This window comes from Sminthopsis crassicaudata, chromosome 3 (assembly GCF_048593235.1).
Source record: "Sminthopsis crassicaudata isolate SCR6 chromosome 3, ASM4859323v1, whole genome shotgun sequence".
Taxonomy (NCBI): domain Eukaryota; kingdom Metazoa; phylum Chordata; class Mammalia; order Dasyuromorphia; family Dasyuridae; genus Sminthopsis; species Sminthopsis crassicaudata.
The window spans coordinates 63,748,979-63,767,316 of NC_133619.1; the positions used below are offsets into that span (position 1 = coordinate 63,748,979).

At 47.0% G+C, this 18,338-nt stretch overlaps 1 protein-coding gene and 1 non-coding gene across 3 annotated transcripts; one reads left to right on the forward strand and one right to left on the reverse strand.

Moving 5' to 3' along the window:
* The first annotated feature begins 217 nt into the window (after positions 1 to 217).
* TRNAK-UUU (transfer RNA lysine (anticodon UUU)) lies at positions 218 to 290 on the forward strand. The gene has a single exon. It is a non-coding gene; the product is annotated as a tRNA-Lys (tRNA).
* Positions 291 to 1,966: 1,676 nt separating this feature from the next.
* On the reverse strand, positions 1,967 to 17,207 carry SLC11A1 (solute carrier family 11 member 1). Of its 2 annotated transcripts, XM_074298728.1 has the most exons (16): positions 17,050 to 17,205; positions 15,312 to 15,445; positions 13,166 to 13,288; positions 12,657 to 12,776; positions 11,669 to 11,775; positions 7,955 to 8,025; positions 7,463 to 7,530; positions 6,973 to 7,128; positions 6,548 to 6,706; positions 6,142 to 6,228; positions 5,742 to 5,861; positions 5,291 to 5,440; positions 5,034 to 5,107; positions 4,395 to 4,548; positions 3,765 to 3,926; positions 1,967 to 3,676 (listed from the first exon to the last, which is right to left on the reverse strand). In XM_074298728.1, the coding sequence occupies exons 1-15, from the start codon at positions 17,057 to 17,059 to the stop codon at positions 3,819 to 3,821; spliced, it is 1,641 nt and encodes a 546-aa protein (XP_074154829.1). In that variant the 5' UTR covers positions 17,060 to 17,205; the 3' UTR covers positions 1,967 to 3,676; positions 3,765 to 3,818. The 2 variants fall into 2 exon arrangements, with proteins under 2 accessions (XP_074154829.1, XP_074154828.1); XM_074298727.1 differs by lacking the exon at positions 5,034 to 5,107 and having other exon boundaries at positions 1,967 to 3,926; positions 17,050 to 17,207.
* Between the last annotated feature and the right edge of the window lie 1,131 nt (positions 17,208 to 18,338).

Genomic DNA, 18,338 nt, shown 5'->3' on the forward strand with positions numbered 1-18,338 from the left:
TCCTTCTAGCGAAGCAGTCTGGCATCTTCTCTGAAACATATAATCTCGGGGAGCAAGAGCCTTGCCAAGTATGCGTCAGAGTCTCTCCCTAGCTCCCTTTCTCTCCAGAACCTTAAGCGCTCTAAATGTGGAAGGGGGAGGGGAAAGGGCGGAGTTCTCTTAGAATCCCCAGGGGATCAAATGTAAAGAGAAACCGAGAGATCCCAGCACTCACAGAGCCCGGATAGCTCAGTCGGTAGAGCATCAGACTTTTAATCTGAGGGTCCAGGGTTCAAGTCCCTGTTCGGGCGCTTTCCTTTAAGTCTCCTTTACTTCAAATCCAATTCTATTAAATCTTTCCTCACTTTAAATCTAACCCTATTGAATAACAGGAGCTGTAGGAATCTTCCCTCTGCTGCTAAAAAAGTTACAGGTTGATTAAAGGAAGGAAATTGTGAGTAAGAAGTAATATAATAGATAAAACTTCCTCCTTACCTGAAAACTGTTTAGTGCTGATTTGGTGAGGGCTGTCTTTTTTTAATTTTCTGTTTTGATTATTTTATTTTTATTTAGATTTAAACAAATTTAAAAATTGATTCCATCTGGTCTCCAGTGACTGGAATGGATTTGGGGCTGGGGAGGGGGCCGGTGTGAAGGAAGGAAACTGAGGGAAGCTTCCAAGTCAAGCCAGCTGGTGGCCTTCCTTGCTTTGGGGAGGCCCTCCGTCATTCTGGCCCAGTGGCTAGACTGCTGGCCTTGGCATCTGGAAGAACAGAGCTGGAATCCTTCCATAGTTACTATCAGTGTAACCAACCCTACACAAGTCACCACCATTTTAAGCCTGTTTTCTCCTTTGCAAAATTGGGAGGAGGAGGGAAATAAAAATAGCATCTGCCTTACAGAATTTTGTGAGAATTGAATTTTTAAATGCATGTTTAAAAACCTTTACGGGCCTTCCAAATATGAGCTACCTCTTTTACTGCAGAGTAAAATTCTGGTAACCTTGGCAAAAAGATCAATCCCCAAGTGGACAGTTCCAGAGAACTCTTTCCTTCCACCACCTCCCCCACTCCCTCCCCTTCCCCCACGTAGCATCCTACAGATTAGATCTTTAGCTAGGAGCCCCCAAGTGGAGTGAATATCAGGCTTCTTGGCTCCCCCCTCTGACCCCCCAGCTAAATCTGCCGTCAAGTGCCTCAGTTTCCCTGTTTTAATTCATTTCCTTGTTGAAAAAATAAATTTTTGCTTGTCCTAATTTATTGCCTCTGCACCAGACCCACTCTGCTAGATCGTTGAGACTGTGAAGGCAAAATAAAATTGGTCTTTGCCTTGAAAAAGGAATTTGCATCGTTTTGGGAGGCAAATATATAAACTTGAGAAGAAAGGACAATTAACAATTCAGCATCAGGGAAGACTTCTTAAAGGAACTGGCAAGAGTTTTGCCTCAAAGTTAAGGACTCAGATCGAGGTGAGGAGGGAGGGCAATCTGGGCAAGGGGTGGGGTGACAGACTGTGCAGAGTGAAGCTGGAATGCTGAATTACAAGAAGAACCAGGCCGCCAGTTTGCCTGGAATTTAAATGTGTGAAGGGGAGAAATAGGAGATAAATTTGGGCAGCGTCGGAGGCGGATTTACAGGATTTACACAGCAAACGGAAAAGCTTGGATCCTGTGCTGCTGGCAGTAGGGAGCCACAGAAGCTTCGGGAGTTTAGGAGGAGGGATGCGGCCACGCCGAGGATGCATAGGGGGATGAGGTGACGATTGCAGTGATGTGGACCGAGGCGCTTACATTTTAATTAAGGTGGTCATCAGCCAAGCAAAACCAAAAAAATGAAAAATTAGAAAGAAACGGTAAATGTCTACTTGGAAAAACAACAGACATGGAAAATAAATCTAGGAGAAATAATCTGAGGATTATCGGACTTCCGGAAAAACATGATGAAAAAAAGGGCCTAATACTATTTTACAGGAAATCATCACAGAACTGTCAGATGGAACGAGCATTTATTTAGCGCCTACGAGGTGCTTTCTCTTTGCACATCGTACCGCATTTGGTTCTCACCATTTTAAGAGACATGCTGTTATCCCCATTTTATACTTGGGGCAACTGAGGCAGGCAGAGATTGAGTGACTTGCCAAGTAGTTAGGAAATGGGCCGAATTTGAACTCGGGTCCTTCCTGGCTCGCGCTTTCTCGGCACAGCTCGGAGAGAGGCGCTTGGGGTTTGGGGCCCTGATCTTTCCCTTAAGCGCGCTCGTGGCTTCTCCAGGGGAGGCCTGGGAGATAACTAGGTGTCCGACGGCTGGCGTAAAAGTTCTCCCGGACTGAAGGTGTGGTGGCGATTTATTGGGGGAAGGAACTCTCAGAGTGTAGGGGGGAAGGGGTGTCAATCATCCGGCCTTAGGGCTGGGTCCCCGCCCCGCCCCTCCCTACGCCACGCCCCGTCTCTCCTAACTGCGGGCCCCACCTGAGCGCTCGCCCTTTTAAGAAAGAGGAAATTCTTCTCAAAAACAAGCGCCCCAGCCCCGGAGCGGGTCCGGACAGCCGGACTAGGGAATTCTTGGGAGCGGGGCCGTCCGGGCGCCCCATCCCTTATGCACCCCAGTCTCCAGCGAGCCCCGGGCCCGGGAATGCAGCCACCCCAGCCCACGTTTCCCCTCCCCACCCCTGGCCCGTTTTCCCGACTTCTGCGAGTGGAGGCGGGAGGCAGAGAGGGAGGAGGGAGCTGGGGGAGCCTTGAAACCGCTCAGGGAGCGTCGGGAAAGAGCCACTCGGGCTCTGGGCGTAGCGAAGGGAGGGGGAGCCCTCCCAGTCCCTGGGGCTTCCCCGGACCTCCCACGTTCGGTAGAAGGAGCGGTGAGGCGCCCCCTCTCCCAGGCCTGCGCTCGGAGCGCCCCGAGACCTCGCTGACCTCGCGGTGGCTCCTGGGAGAACGCCCCAAGTTGGGGACTTTCCTGCCCCGGAGGGAGCCGCCGTGAGGGACTTGTGGGTCGCCTCTAATGAGCGAGGCGTGGGAGTTGCGGACGTCTGGCCTTCCCCGGGGAGATGACAAATGAGCCGGGCCCGGAAGGCACGGGCTCGCGAGCGGCGGGAGCAGGAACTGTTCCCGCCCGGAAAATGGGCACGGGGCGGAGGGGAGGGGCGCCCGGGGCCCGCCCCCTCCGAAGTGCGGGCAGAAGCCAAGCCCGGGGATGGGAGAGTTTGGGGGAGTCCTCCCTTCCTCGTCCAGACTTCACTCTCGCTGCCCATCCTCTCACTCGGTTCTGAAGTTCAAAGGCGAAGGTCCCAGGACCCTGGAGCCGTCCCGTCCCCTCTTAAGGCTCGACCCCCGGGCTAACCCGAGCTCGTGTGAGGGAGCAGCATCTGGGCGGAAGGGACTCCCCAGGCCCCTGGGTCTCAGCCGGCGGGACTCCCCCTCCCCAGGCCCCAGGCCCCAGGGTCTCAGCCGGCGGGACTCCCCCTCCCCCACCCCAGGCCCCAGGGTCTCAGCTGGCGGGACTCCCCCTCCCCAGGCCCCAGGCCCCAGAGTCTCAGCCGGCGGGACTCCCCCTCCCCAGGCCCCAGGCCCCAGGGTCTCAGCCAGCGGGACTCCCCCTCCCCCACCCCAGGCCCCAGGGTCTCAGCCGGCCGAACCCTCCCTCCCCCACCCCACGCCCCAGGGTCTCAGCCGGCGGGACTCCCCCTCCCCAGGCCCCAGGCCCCAGGGTCTCGGCTGGCGGAACCCTCCCTCCCCCACCCCAGGTCCCAGGGTCTCAGCCGGCGGAACCCTCCCTCCCCCACCCCAGGCCCCAGGGTCTCAGCCGGCGGAACCCTCCTCCCCCACCCCAGGCCCCAGGGTCTCAGCTGGCGGGACTCCCCTCCTCCTCTTGTGGGAGTCCGTAGAGAAAATGCCGGTGAGAAGGATGCAGTAGGACAGCAGCCCCATGGGCGATACAGCAGGTCCACGTCTAGGTTTGGGAAGAAGTGCGAGGAAATCAGAATTTCGAGGCGGGCCCCTCCCCCTCACTGCTCTGATACTTCTCGTGTCCTCCTCCCGGACTCTAGTCCCTTCCCTCGAGATTATTTTGTGTATGATTTATTTGTTCCGAGAGGGAAAGGGTTGCTTTGGCATTTCTTTGTAAAGCACTCCCCTGGCACAATATTATTATTATTATTATTTATTTTGTATAAATAATATAATCAATAATTTAAATTAACAATTATACACCATTTCTATTATTAATATTATAAGAATTAATTAAATAATATTTATACTTTGTTCAACACGGTAGTGGGTGTTTAATAAATGCTTGTTGACTGACTGGGACCACCGTGGGCCGCTTACCCGAATCAGGGAGCCCCCTCTAAATCCTTGCCCCGGGAGCTCATCCCTCCTTCCCCCCTCCCCGCCTCCCAGGCCGCCCCTTCCACGTCACCAGGTAGAAGAAGAGAGCCCAGTAGAGCGCGGCCAGCGCGGCCACCAGCCCGTAGTAGGCGGGATCGGGAAGCCCCTGCAGATAAGTGATCCCGAAGTAGGCGTTGATGCTGCACACCAGCCCCACGAGGAGGAACGTGATGATTTTGCATATCCTGGGAGAAACCCGAGAGATCCCCCGCATGCAGTTAGTGCTCCTCACCTCTCCTCCCCAGGCCCGGAGCCTCACCCTGACTAGGGCTTGGGCTGGCCGGAACATTCTTCTCCCGGCCCCAGTCACCCGAGGGCCTGTTTAATTAGGCGGAGAATGGCCTCTGGCTAGGTGATTTTGTCTGGTATTTCCTGTATCCGGGAGATGTGTGGGGTCTCTGAGCCCGGGGTGGGGCAGGAGCCGGGCCATCTGGTCAGAGCGAGCAGATGGAGCGTCAGGAAGCCATCTTACCCATTTAGGAGCTTTGTGACCCTGAGTGACCCCCCAGTTTTAGTTTCCTCTTCTGTAAAATGGGGATAATATTCTCACTTCCCTCTCTGAGATGTTGTAAAGACCAAGAGAAATGATATGAAAAGTGCTTGGTAAACCTCACTGTGCTGCTGAGATGGTAGTTATTATACTTATTACTGGAGTCCCGATAGCACTTACAAGCCGTTGGTGAACTCCCGCATGACGGCGGGCATACTGGTGAAGGTGAGGATGGGAAGCACGGCGAAGGGGAGCTGAGGGAGAGAGGGGGAAGGGTGAGCAGGGAGGGAGGGCAGGAGGTGAAGAGCGGGGCTGAGGACTCTGGGAATGAGCCTTTTTCTGCTTTTGCCTGTCCACTGAGGGAGGGAGTCAGGGGAGGGCAGAGGGGGGCAAGAAGGGGATGGCCCCCTCCCCTTCCATGAGCAAGCATCTCTTACCAGCAGGCTCTGTAGCACATTCAGCAAGTCATTCAAACCAGACAGGTCTTGAACATCCCTGAAGATGGCCACCAGGATGGTGGGGAGGATGGCACAGGAACGGGTGAAAAGAACTCGGGCAAAACGGGACCAGCGGAGCTTCAGGAAGCCCTGGGAGGTTTAGATTAGAATCTACGTGGTCTCTAAGGGTCTTCCCAGCTCTGACATTCTCTGGCCGACTATACGATGGAGCCTCAGCCCAGAGGTAGAGAAGTGGTAAGGGGACTCTAGGAGGGACCAGCCTGCCTCCAGGTGAGAATATTGCCCACTCTTCTTGATGAGGGATGCAGGTATCTACTCCTTCCAGACTCCCAGCAGTCGAGATCCAACCCCCCATCCTCCTACAAAACCTCTCCCCTCTGGCCACGCCCACCCCTAGTGGCCCCCATTTCCTCTTTGGGAGCTCACACACCTCCATCACAAACTGCCCCGCATAGGTGCCCGTCATGGTGGAGCTCTGGCCGGCTGCCAGGATGCCCACAGCCCAGATGTAGAGCACAGCGGGACCGAAGAAGCAGCCAAGAATCACGCCCTAAAGGAGAAGGGCTGCTGGGGAAGCCGGTCTGTCCAGACTCAGTGATCCCTTCCTCAGGGCCAGGAGGTAGGTGGGTAACTAGGGACCCTACTCTCAAGCAGAATATCACCCAGTTTTATGCACTGGTCCAGGGAGAAATCAAATAAATCTTCCCAGCCCCCCTCAAAGTCTAAGTAACTGAACTCTGGAATGGACCCATTCAAGTCAGGAGTTCCTGCCTAGCCCTGGGAGAACTCAGGCTGAGGGAATGGGAAGGGAGGGTCCTTCCTCAGCTTACCCCCTGGTAAATGTCTGCAGTCACTGGCTGGTCGTCCTTGAGAAATGAGGTATAAAAAGGGAGACTCCCGTTGGCGCACACGTCATGCTGTGGGCATGGAGACAAAGACATATAAAGAGTCTACCCCGTATCCTCAGAGGTAGGGACCGCCCGACCCAACTCCCGTATTCTAAACTGGAGAAAAGGCTTGTCTGGCTCAGCCCGGGTGCGTGCCCTCCTATGTGCTGTGCAGACTCAGCAGGCTCCAGGACAAATCCGGTATTATTTGTGGAATGAGACTTGGTGGAGAAACCGATACCCGAGCCCAACCAAAGAGCGAAAGGCTTTGAGTGCAGGGGGGTAGTGAAACCTAGTGAGCCCGCAAGCCCAGAACGTGGCTGTGGGATGGGTTCCCAGGATTGCTCACCACAGTCTGGTTGGTTTGTTGGTAGAAGGCCTGGCCGAAGACGGCCATGACAAACAGATTGATGAGGAAGGAGATGAACAGAGCGATGGAAGCCTCTATCAGGAAGTACATGTTGGCTTCTTGGACTTCCTGCCTTTGGGAACGCCGAATCCCTCTGGACTGGGAATAGGACAGGGAAGGCTTTCAGTGAGGAAGGAAGGGAGGGAGGACTCTGCTCCTCAGAGAACCCCTGAGCTGCATCCTCCTAGCTCCTTAACTCTGTCTCCATCTAGGAGTCCAAAGGTATCAGTCGGTTCTTAGGTACTGAAGGCACAGGAAGCGAGAGATGAAGGCATAGGACAAGGCGAAGGATGGGGCCCAGTTCCTCCCAGAGTCCCACCCTCACCTTCCACCCTTTCCTTCCCTCCTTCCCTCATGGCTCTCACCTTGACCAGAGCAGAGTGTAAGTAAATGTTGTGGGGCATGATGATGGCTCCCACAATGCCCACTGCTTGCAGGAGCTCAGACTGACCGCAGCCTGAGCAGGAGGGCAGAAAGAGTCCCTTGAGCAGTGCCCCTTGGTCTGGCTTCGCTACCACGTACTGGGGGGGATAAGGAAGAAGGGCCACATCACCAGGAGTCCTCCCCTCAGCTCTGGGGTGGTACCTGCCCCTCCCCACCAGCTTGTAGACTGAGATTTAGAAGTGGAAGGGCCCTCATCTGGCTCAACTCTGTCCTTTTATAGAGGAAGAAAGGAAGCTTAAAGGGAAAACTGATTTATATTTGAGTCATAAAGTTTTTTAGTTCCAGACCCAGAATTTGAACATGGATAGCCTTTCTAGTACCCTCTCGTGCCCTTCCACGTATGGGGAGGTGGAGAATCACAGTCTCGGAGTTCAGGGGCATTGAGGAGGCTGGCATCTGCCTGTATCTTACCTCGAAGCCAAAGGTCAGAGCCATGATGGTGATGAGGAAGCCAAAGAAGGCTTCCAACTTCCTCAGACCTTGGGGAAAGAAGGGGAGAAGAGAAAGAGACATTGAAGACGTCACCCTGTGCTGGGGCATCTCCATTCCCAGACAACAGTCTCTTCCATTTAGAAGTCTCTAGGCCATTAAACTCTACAACTTTCTGGTCTTGTGTCCCCTACCCTTCCTATGGAGAAGTTTCAGGTAGGGTTTTTTCATAGAAATTGTAGTTTAAGTCATAAACTCATAGCATCATGAATATTATTAGAGGGGATCTAGAACATCTCACACAGAGAGCATCTAGAACATTAAAAAAAAGCCTCAGCAATGGCAAATAAATCCAAGATCTGTGTAACCTGGGAAAATTGTGTGGCTTTCCCCCCTCCCCTATTACTACTTGGACAGGGAAGCTTTTGTCTGGCTCTGATAGTCTTAGCTGTCCTCCAGTATCCAAGAACTCACCGTAATTATCCAGGAAGAGGAAGAACAGGGTATCAACGATGGTGATGAGCACACCACCCCAGAGGGGAATCCTGCAACCAGATGGGTGTCAGTTGCAGGACTGAGTCCTGACCAGATATGGGACCCAGTCTCCCTTAGAACTGGAGAATGTGGGCCCCTGGGCTTCTTAAGGGTACATGATGGAGAACAAGAGAAATGCCACAAAGAAATACAGTCAGACACATTTGACAGAGGTAAAAGGTAAAAGGCTGGAACAGAATTTATTATGCTTTAGCTGAAGTTTTTTTAAAAAATGGGGTGGGAAAAGGGGAGCAGCTTGGTAGTGCAGTGAATAGAGCACTAGCTCTGAAGTCAGGAGGACTTGAGTTCAAGTCTGGTCTCAGACACTTAATACTTCCTAGCTGTGTGACCCTGGGCAAGTCATTTAACCCCAAATGCCTCAGGGGGGAAAAAAAAGCAAGGGTAGCAATTCTGATCTCAAATAAAGCAAAAGTAAAAATAGATCTTATTAAAAGAGATAAGGCAGGAAAATACATCTGGATAAAGGGTATTATGAACAATGAAGTAGTAACAATACTAAATGTATACGCAACAAGTGGTAGAGCAGGCAGATTCCTAAAGAAGATTTTAAGCCAGTTACAGGAAGAAATAGCAAAATTATATCAGGGGGAACCTCAATCTTTCCCTCTCAAAATCAGAAAATCTAACCACAAAATAAACAAGAAAGAAACTGGGGAGGTTAACAGAATCCTCAAAAACTTAGATATGTTAGATTTCTGGAGAAAATTGAAAAGGTACGGAAAGGACTACACCCTTTTCTCAGAAGTATATGGCACCTGTATGTGTATTGGGGGTTAAAAATCTCAAATCAAGACAGAAAGGCAGAAATAGTAACTGCTTCCTTTTCGGATCACAATACAATGAAAATTACACTCAATAAAGGGGCAGGGAAAGATAAACTAAAAACCAATTGGAAATTAAATAATCTAATTCTAAAAAAAAATGAGTGGGTCAAACAACAAATCATAGGAACAATCCACAATTTCATTCAAGAGAATGACAATAATGAGACAACATACCAAAACCTATGGGATGCAGCCAAAACAGTTTTTAGGGGAAATTTTATATCTCTAAATAGTGACATGAATAAAATAGAGGAAGAAGAGATCAATGAATTGGACATACAACTAAAAAAAGCCAGAAAAAGAACAAATTAAAAACTTCCAATTAAATACCAAATTAGACATTCTGAAATTCAAAGGAGAGATTAATAAAATTGAAACTAAGAAAACTATTGAACTAATAAATAAAACTAAGGGTTAGTTTTATGAAAAAAAAATAGTTAATTTGATTAGAAATAGAGTCAAAAGAGAGGAGGACATAGCCTGCAGTTTCATCTCCATTACTATTTAGCTGTGAAGCTTGGCTCACTCACTCATTTAACAAGCATTTATTAAGCATTTATTAAATAAATTTATTACTTAATAAGTGTAAAAGAAATAAGAAGAGAAAAAAATATATAATCTCTGCTCTTAAGGAACACCCATGTTTGTAAGTAGCAGGAAAGGGACCAAGAGATAAAGATTAAAGATTAAAGAAGGGGTGGGGAGTGAATAATGCAGGCAATCTGTTGGAGATGGGAGAAGGTGAGATCCACAGAACATACATGCAGACAGGCTTGCCATGACACATTTTTGTGTGTGTGTCAGAAATTGGAGTCAAGAAGGAGAAGTCAGGGAGCGATGTCAGTTTGAACTTTCCAGAAGGGAAGCTTAAAAAATAGTCTCCATTTTTCAATAAAATAGGGATGAAGTTCTCAGCTGAAAGGGCTGTGATTGGGGGAAGAAAGGAGAGGTTAGGAATAGTCTCTGAAGAGTAGATTACAGACTCGGAGGAGTAGAACAACTTTGCTGTCTCCCTACCATATTGGTCTCCTGGCTATCATTCTCTCACTGGGACCTCCAACTCTGCCCTGGGATGCTGGACTTTGATGGGTGAGTTTTACCTTATCTTACTCCTAACCACGCTTCCCTAATTCCCTTAACCCTACCCTATTTCCACACCATGAGCATCCCTACCTGCCCTTTCCAACTCCCCTTCCTTTCTGTGTCATTTTCTCTCAGAAGAAGGCAACTTCCTTGAGGGCAGGTACTGTTTTGTATTTCTATCCCCAGCACTCAGCACAATACCTTTCCTGCAGCAAGCACTTTTTAAAATGCTCTATCCATCTAAAGGCTATAAAAGTCCCTCCTCTCCTTAAGATTGTTGATCCTTCTGTTGTTTTCCATTAGAATAGGAGCTCTTTGAAGGCAGGAACTGTGTTTTTGCTTTTCTTTCTTTGTCCTGATACAGTCCCCAGTTTTAACTGCTTAGGAAAAGCTAAAACATTTCTGTTAGATCTGGGTTAGAACCCAGTTGAAATTAGAGACATTAACTTGTAGGGCATCCAGTCAATCTGGTTGAGCCATTCAGCAATACATCAACAAGAGCAAACATGTTGGATGAGGAATAAGGCTTGAATGGCACCAGAACCTGGTGGGATTTAAGAAAGAAGAGCTGAGCTGGTGAGCCTTAAAGCTGAGATGGGAAAATGAGGAAAATGAAATCTGAGCAGGGGTGAGAATCCAGAAAAATGGAGGGATTCAAGGTCCTAATGAGAGCTACGAGTAGGGTTAGAAGGGAACAGGAAGGAAATGGATGATAGGACACAATGATCAGACTGAGGAATTTCCTGGACTTTGATGGTAGAAATGGAAGCTGTGATTGACGGGAGGATTCCGTACATGGCCTCCTTGCATCACTGTGGTGGAATGCAGGTCATAGGAATTAAGGCTGAGGAGTTGGGGACTGAGGGTGTCAACTCACTTAATCTTCCTGTGCCTGTTTCCTCATTTGTCAAATTAAGATAATAACTCCTACCCACTCTCACCAAGTTGTTAGAAAGATCAAATGAGATAAGGAAGCTTAGAGAAATAATTAAAGCCTTATGTGATGAACTGCAGTGGGATAAACCTTGAGTCAAAGAATCTGGATTTGAATCTTTGGGCAAGTCATTTAATTAACCTTCAGGCCTCAGTTTTCTGATCTGTAAAGATAAGGCCCATTCTGGTTTTCAATCCTATCATTCTATAGTTATAAACTTGTAATTACCAAGGCTTTCATTTCCCTTTCTAGTGAATATATATATACACACGCTGGATAGATGGTTGGGTAGCTCATAGATGAATAGAGAGATGGTAGATGGATGGATGGATAGTAGATGAAGGATGAATAAATAGATGATGGGTGGATAGATGGATAGGTAAATGATGGGTGGATGGATAAATAGAAGATATTGGGTGGATGGATAAATGGTTAGGTAGAGAGATGCTAGATAGATAGGTGGTGGATGGATAGAGGTAGATAGGTAGATAAATACGTACATCACTCATTTAGCACTTACTCTGCCCCTTACCATGCTAAACTGGGGATCAAATGAATTCAAGACACTGCCTGCCCTCAAGGAGCTTGCTCACATGCTTTATGGGCTAGGCAATGCAGTGACCTCCTTACCCCCATTTAACTGAGAAGAGAATGAAAGTGATTTGTCCAATATTGCCCACTGAATGACTATCAGAGGACAGAGGGAAACCCAAGTCTTTTCTGGTTCTGAGAGCCTGGTTCTTTCCACCGAATGGAACCCTGATATTTCACAAGACACGCTGGGGTCACTACCTCCTAGCAGAGAGCAGGCTGAAGGCGATGGCTGTGCCAATGACCTCCTGCATGTCCGAACCAATGATTGCCATTTCCATGACCAGCCAGAGCAGGATCCGGGGCACCTGGAGGGAAAGAGGACTCAGAGGGGGCTCTTCCACCAGACAGGGTGCCCTCCATTGCCCCTGTCCGTCTTCTAGCTCTGGGGAGCTCTGTTTCTCCGTTTGTCCCCCCATGTCTATAAGCGTCCTCTTACAGAGAAAAAATGATGTAAGTAGGGATTTGGAAAGAATGTGCTTAAGCAGCTCTTTCCTCTGTTATTCCTTGAGGGGTCTGGCTTAAGGGAAATTCAGGCTGTATCTTTGGCTCAGGCTTACTCTTGAAAAGATAGAATCCAGTAAGTCTTTAACAGTCTAGTGTGAATTAGCATATTTGCTCATTCCTAGGAGAAATAAAGTGACACAAGGTCAAGACATATAGGGGGTATGGAAGAAGAGAGGCAATGGGGCTGGGGGAGTAGAGAAGCAGAACGATGAAAAAGGGGGACAAATAGTCTAGAAAATATCTTAGGGGGTGCAGGATATGGGCCCCAAGCAAAGCTCTGTCATAGAACAGTTATCTTCCTGGACAAAACAGTTACGTTCCTGTTTGTTTGTTTTCTACTTTCACATCCCTCTACCAACAGGGTCCGATCCCTTTCTATTCTGGGATAGTCCCTTTCAGTCCTTGAAATTCAGGTTCCTCATTTAATAATAACTGACATTTTTGTAGTACTTAACTCTGTCAGATAAGAGCTACTATTATCCCCATTTCGCAGATAAGGAAACTTAAGTCTAGGTGAAGTGATTTTACCAGGATTGAATTCAGATTCAGGTCTTCCTGATTCTAACACACTTCAGGGCTGACAGCAAAACCCAGCTGTCCATGTCTTTAACTTCAAGATGGCCTTGTTGGGGGCTAAAATTGGAGGCTCCTTCAATTCTCTGCCTCCCCATTCTCTCCTCACCTTGGGGTAATAGAGATGGCAGATCTCTGCCAGGTCCTTGCCGGTCACCACCCCAAGCCGGGCAGCCAGGCGCTGACACAGTAAGCCCAGAGCGGTGGCCCAGAATAGAACCCACAGCAGCTGAGGAGAACACAACAAGAGAGGAGTCTCAGCTAACAAGGAAACCACTCCCTTCCCCCCACCACCGTGGCACACGGCCCCACCCGGACAAGTTAGCTGGCCCCAGGCTGAGAACGTGTCCCCCTTCCGGCTGTACTGGGGGTTCGGGAAGTGGAGGGGAGAGATGCCTTTTCTAACTCAGTCCACGTGACTTCTGCACTGGATACCTGCATTTTATAGCCACTGGATTGCTGGGGAAAAGTAGGAAACTACCTCAGAGGACTCTCCTGGAGGGTACATGCTATCCCCGGAGCAGGGGATGGGAGCGGGAGTGTCAGCCATGGTTGAGATTGGGAGGAAGCTTTAACCCGCTCCGAGTGACCCCTATTCCTTCTCTTCCCCTCATTCACTTTGAATCCGGCTGCGGCTCCAGCTTGTAGGTCGGATTCGATATTGCCAGGATCCAGGAACGCTATGCTCATGAGGAATCCTGGTCCTGTGAAGGCCCACAGCTTTCGGAAGCTGAATCTTCCCTAAGGGATGGAAAAGAGTGAGAGAATAGCTTCTTCTTCCTCCCACCCTCAGCCAGTCTGCTTGTCTACCCCTGCTCTCCCAACCAAGATGGGGTCGAGTCCCCAGAAGAGTTCTCTTACTTACATCTGGCCTGCCCTCTCTACACGGCAGGCCTCCATCACCCCACTCTCCAGAAAGAACAAGAGGTTTCAAAGAGAGAGCTTAGAGATTACCTATCAAAGCCACCCCCTTATTCCACTTCTCTCATTTTACAGATGACAAAGCTAATGTCAAGAGAAAATCAATAATGAAAAGTCAAGTTATATTAATAACCAGATGTTCTACAGACATTAGAATGCATTCACTAGACTCCCAGATCCTCGAAGGCAAGGGACTGGGCAGATTTTGCCTTTCTTTGCATCCTCTGGGCCATGTAGCAAGTAGTTAATAAATACTTGTTGACTGAGTGAGTGCAAACCATCACTTTTCCCCCTACAGCAAGTCTGATAGTGGGACTCCTTTCCACAGTGTCCTTGCCTCTCCAAGTAGACTATTAGTCCTATGAGAACGAGGGCTCCCCAATGCCTAAGATGTTCTGTGGGTGTTTCTTAAGTGTTTGTGGATGGGAACGGAATCACCTATTCCTGTATCTCCCACGTGCCCCAATTAGCGGGTCCTTCCTGACTTTATCCATTAATCCAGCTGCATCCTGGAGAGAGCGTTAGGGTGACTGTGCATGTGGTTGGCAAGGGGAGAATAAGGGAGCCAGAGGATTAACATGGATAGGTGTAAGATTTGCTGAATCACTGGTGGACCGTATCACATGCTTCCTGCCCTGACCATCACTTCTGAGTAACTCGGACAAAACCCATCTGTTCTGACAAGGCAGATTTTCTTGGACTCTTAGTACTATTAGTACTACACAAAAGGAAGTGGGCATCTTTTGGGTTTCCCATTTTTTCCTTTCCATCTTGTCTTGCTAAACTACTGCTATTAATAGCAGCTCACACTTGTCTGTTGCTTTACAGTTTATGTTTTACTTCGCTTACAAGTGAGGCATTTTCATGCAATGGAAAGCACATGCTGGATCATGTCCGACACCAACTGTGTGATCCTGCTTATTTTCCCCCTCCACAGATGGTGCTTTAATTTCTCTGAGCCTCAATCTGCCCGGCTCTAAAATGGAACTGATAATGTTTGCCCTCAGGGGTATTGTTTTGTTATGCTCTGCCCCCTTACATCCCTACTCTATTTCCTATAATCTACTTCCCTTACACTCTCTGGACTTTTCATCATGAGATTCATCTTCCCAGCATCTAACAGTAGGGGAAACCGAGGCATGAAAATTATTCCTCTTCAACCTCTTCTGCCATCTGCAAAACCCAGGTTTAACTGATCCCTGAGGAGAGCTAGCACTGAAGATACTGAACAAGTGGGAGATAATGGGAGTAGTCACCCTCTGGGCAGCCTTGAGTCACCCAACCTCAGTGAAGTTTTGTGTGGGAAGAACAAGGGTTTTGGAGTAGCTACAACTCCCACTGTGACCTTTGACCAACTTTCACTCTCAGAAGCTTAGTTCTCACACTGACAAGGATGGAAGAATAGGATTACTTCAAAGGTTCTTAACCTAGAGTCCTTGAACTTGTATTTTCAAAATAATATATTTTATAAAGGTATTTTGCTATACTTGGTTTTCCTTGTAATTCTATGCATTTTATTTCATGCATTAAAAACTTGAGAAGGGATAGTAGACTTTATGAGACTGTCAGAGAGGTCTAAGGCACTGAAAAATATTAAGAATCCTCGACTTAAAGATTTTTATCCCAAAGAAGAAACTACAAGGAGGAAAGATTTGCTCTGTCCATTTGGGGACTTAGATGACAGGATATCATAATAGTTATAGTCAATAAGCATTTATTAAGTAGCTACTATGTGCCAGGTCAGAAGATTGCAAAAGTGCCTAAGTGATTTCATTTAATTACATAATACATGGTACTATCCCCTCATCTCCATCACAATGCCCAATGGCTCCCAGAAACCTACTATTTTCGCGTCAGGAATTGGGATCTTCTCATTTAAGTAAGTTGACCTTGGAATTTCTTGGTACATTCCTGGTGGGTATGGAGAGTTGATGGAGCCATAGATTCTTCGACTTGAATGCCTAGAGTTTTTGTGATCTGGGAGGGATCATGAAACAATTATCATGATTGAGGAAAGTAGTTCAACGTCAGCCTTTCTACCTTCTTCCCTACCTCCTCTTATTTCCTAAACATCCTAAGTGTGATGTTCCCCACTACACACCTATCTGTCCAGATACTAAAGTGATCTTCCTCCAACACAAATATAAGCTTACCTCTTAATAAAAAAGGGGAAAGGACCCCTGTGTTCAAAAATGTTTGTGGCAGCCCTTTTTGTAGTGGCAAGGAACTAGAAACTGAGTGGATGCCCATCTGTTGGGGAATGGCTGAATAAGTTATGGAATATCATTGTTCTGTAAGAAATGATGCTGTTCAGAAAAGCCTGGAAAGACCTACATGAACTGATGCTAAGTGAAGTAAGAAGAACCAGGAGATCATTATAACTAATAACAAGAAGATTATGTGATGATCAACTGGGATGGAATTGACTCTTTTTAACAATGAGGTGATTCAAGGCAATTCCAATAGACTCAGGATGGAAAGAGCCATCTGTATCCAGAGAAAGAATTATGGAGAATATGGATCAAAGCATAATATTTTCACTTTTCGGTTTTTTTTTTCTTTTTCTTTTTCATGTTTTTCTTCCTTTTGGTCTGATTTTTCTTGCACTATATAACAAATATGGAAATATGTTTAAAAAGATTGTACAGTTTGCCTATATCAGATTGCTTGCTTCTTGGGGAGGGGGGAGATAATGGAGAGAGGGAAAAATTTTAGAACACAATTATCAAAATGAATGCTGAAAATTCTCTTTATATGTATTTGGAAAAAAAAAACAATAAAAAATCTTACCTCTTCTGATCCTCTTTACCTAAAAGAATGGAGAAACTGAGGCATAGAACTGCTCTTCTAGTTATGTGGTCACATTTACAATAGGTTAGACCAGGGGTTCTCAAACTACAGCCCCAGAGCCAGATGCGGCCCCCTGGGTTATGGCAAATGGGCTGAGGGGCGGAGACAGAGTGTGAAGTTTTGTTTTTACTATAGTCCGGCCTCCAACAGTCTGAGGGACAGTGAACTGACCCCCTATTTAAAAAAATATATATATATACACACACACACACACACACACACATTATATTCAAGGAGACATTTTATATATATGATGAAAGCATGAGGAATCAAGGTCTTCCCAATGCTCTGGACTCTCAAAGTTTGTCCCCTTAATCTTTGTGCCTGTCACCCCACAACTCACATACCCTATTCAACACCGAGAGGAGTCTCCTCAACAAGGACAGAGCATTAGGAAGGATCTATAACTATAAGGGGAGAGATGAGACCTCAGAATGATTTGAGACCAAAGACTAGTGTGTCCCTACCCCATCCTGACAGTTAAAATAAAATTCTTGCCCTGTTCCTTTTAGGACTTATTAGTTTATATATGAAAATAGATCAAAATAGGGGGGAAGAAAGTGAATTTTCTTGAGTTCCAAAGAAATAGTCCTTAGTCTTGTTTGCAGAGATTGATCTTGGACCAGCAGATGTGGAGACTAGAAGGGCTTGGTGTGCAAGTAAGATTCACAAGAGGAATCCTTTGCTCCTAATCTTCCCCAACCTCATCCCTCCCCCTCCAGGATACTCACCACTGGCCATTGGGACTTTCCTCTCTAGGTTAGATGGCTTCTGGATCCCAGGAATATTTCACCAATTCCTTGGCTCTACAAGCAACTGTGCGGTGTGTGCCTGTGTCCCCATCTCCTTTTTGTACCCACCCAGATCAAGAGTTGGTTGCCTCTCACTAATTCTTTTACATCATCACCCTGAACACACATACACATATTGTGAAATTACAAAAAGGCAGAAGTGACTTCCCTTGGAGCGGAAGCCAGAGTGGTCACTCGTATTTGGTTTTCCAGCCCACTTACCATTATGACTTTTGTCCCAGAGCTGAGACTAGCTATTTCTGTAAGAATATACAATTGCATACACATATAACCCATATAAGATTGCTTGCAAGTGTGGGGAGGGAAGCGGTATGGGACAGAGAGATAAAAAAAAATTGGAGCTACAAAATCTTACAAAAATCAAAGTTGAAAACCATCTTTACATGTAATTGGAAAAATAATATACTATTAAAATAAATGTTTTAAAAATGCAAAAAGAAAGAAAGAAAGAAAATAGCTTGTGTACTTCTTTGTGATGGCAAAGGTGAATATTTTTTCCAGGGCCCTCAGCTTGGTACCAGAGGCTAGCTTGTTTCACCTTTATAAATTTCTATTCTCTTTCTTTCTTCCTCCCTCCCTTCCTTCCTTCCTTCCTTTCTTTCTTCCTTTCTTCCTTCCTTCCTTCCTTCCTTCCTTCCTTCCTTTCTTTCTTTCTTTCTTCCTCTCCCTCCCTCCCTCCCTTCCTCTTCTTTCTTTCTTTCTTTCTTTCTTTCTTTCTTTCTTTCTTTCTTTCTTTCTTTCTTTCTTTCTTTCTTTCTTTCTTTCTTTCTTTCTTTCTTTCTTTCTTTCTTTCTTTCTTTCTTTCTTTCTTTCTTTCTTTCTTTCTTTCTTTCTTTCTTTTTCTTTCTTTCTTTCTTTCTCTTTCTTTTTCTCTCTCCTTTCCTTCCTTCCTTCTTTCTTTCCTTCCTTCTTTCTTTCCTTCCTTCTTTCTTCTCCTTCCTTCCTTCCTTCCTTCCTTCCTTCCTTCCTTCCTTCCTTCCTTCCTTCCTTCCTTTCTTCCTTCCTTCCTTCCTTCTCTCCTTTTTCCCTCCTTTCCTTCCTTCTTTTCCTTCCTTCCTTTTCTTTCTTTCTTCCTTAAGTTTCTCTCTTTCTTTTTCTTTTTCTTTTTAAACTGATTTAATTTTGTTAATGAACAAAACTTTTTTTTTTTTTTTTTTTTTTCCCTCTTTCACTAGTTTTCCTTGGGGGTGGATGGGGGAAACATTTGT

What these genes read in the sequence shown, in the direction of transcription:
- SLC11A1 (XM_074298727.1), bottom strand. An exon ending in AGCCTGCTCTCTGCTAGGAG is followed by an intron (nt 8,026 to 11,668) that starts GTAGTGACCCCA and finishes ATCTGGTTGCAG; the next exon opens with GATTCCCCTCTGGGGTGGTG. An exon ending in TACACTCTGCTCTGGTCAAG is followed by an intron (nt 6,707 to 6,972) that starts GTGAGAGCCATG and finishes TCCTATTCCCAG; the next exon opens with TCCAGAGGGATTCGGCGTTC.